Source organism: Cynoglossus semilaevis, chromosome 1, assembly GCF_000523025.1.
Source record: "Cynoglossus semilaevis isolate Cse_v1.0 chromosome 1, Cse_v1.0, whole genome shotgun sequence".
NCBI classification, from domain to species: Eukaryota; Metazoa; Chordata; class Actinopteri; order Pleuronectiformes; family Cynoglossidae; genus Cynoglossus; species Cynoglossus semilaevis.
Window position 1 is genome coordinate 3,314,145 of NC_024307.1, and position 1,178 is coordinate 3,315,322.

At 34.1% G+C, this 1,178-nt stretch overlaps 1 protein-coding gene across 2 annotated transcripts in view; it reads right to left on the reverse strand.

Annotated features, from left to right (window-relative positions):
* The window catches only part of dlgap2a (discs, large (Drosophila) homolog-associated protein 2a), a 134,418-nt gene that overhangs the window by 8,997 nt on the left and 124,243 nt on the right, over positions 1–1,178 (reverse strand). For both annotated transcript variants that reach the window (XM_025057133.1, XM_025057136.1), the window contains exon 9: positions 63–151. In XM_025057133.1, coding sequence (XP_024912901.1) covers positions 63–151 — 89 coding nt within the window. The remainder of the gene's footprint in view (positions 1–62; positions 152–1,178) is intronic.

Sequence of the window (1,178 nt, forward strand, 5' to 3'; positions counted from 1 at the left end):
ACAACAAAATGAGCGTCAATTTATAAAATCAGATTTATAAAATCACACAATGACGACCTCACCCCTTCTTGTCGTCTTCTACCTGGACCCCCACAGAGTGGTACTCTGGCGAGCTCTTGCTCTCGGACTCCGAGTCAGTGGCTGCCTCCACCTGGTACACACAAATGATACAAACCAACAGTGCGTCTCATTATGTGAGCCGTGCCCTCCCCAACCCCCACCCCCCCCCCCCCCCACCCACAGTGACTGACTTTATTGGTTTGGGAGCAGACGCTGCAGCGTAACTGTACAGGCCTGTCAGGACGTAAACACTCTGTGATTTATGGAGGCCGCACAGGCAACAGGAAGAGGTTCACCGTGGAGGATTTAACGCTGATGATTATTAAAAATAAATAAACAAAATAAATGAAAGGAAGTTATAGGGACTGAGTCACTGTGGGATGTGGAGAATATATACAAAGTATATATTTTATGAATGTTTGAATACCACCGACACTTTTGTAGCTGTATACTTTCCAGGCCTCCGGTGGTAAAAAAAATATGACTGATTAAACTACCATATTAAAGAAGCAGAGGGCACGAGTTAAAGCCCCCACAGGGGGGCAGCACCGGCTTGGCAGATATGGAATTTTATTAGTAATAAGTAATTAAAAAGATTAATAGTATTGTGTAATGTAATTTAAGATTGTATATAATAGATGTGTAGTACACACTTTCTAAGTATATGTACAAAAATATGGAGTAATATGGGGTATTTTCTGGTCCCTGCAGGAAAAGATGTTTCTTTAACATTAACATTAACAAATATAGAGTGAGATGTTTACTTAAGTCAATGATGTAAAAAAATATATATATAATACATATATGTGTATACGTATATATGTACTGTAAACATATATATACATATATGTATGTATGTATATACATATGTATATATACATATATGTACATATATACATATATGTATATATGTATGTATATACATTCATATATATGTATATATATATACACATATATATGTATATATACATATATGTACATATATGTATATATACATATGTATATACATACATACATATATGTATATATATGTTTACAGTACATATATACGTATACACATATATGTATTATATATATATTTTTTTACATCATTGACTTAAGTAAACATCTCACTCTAT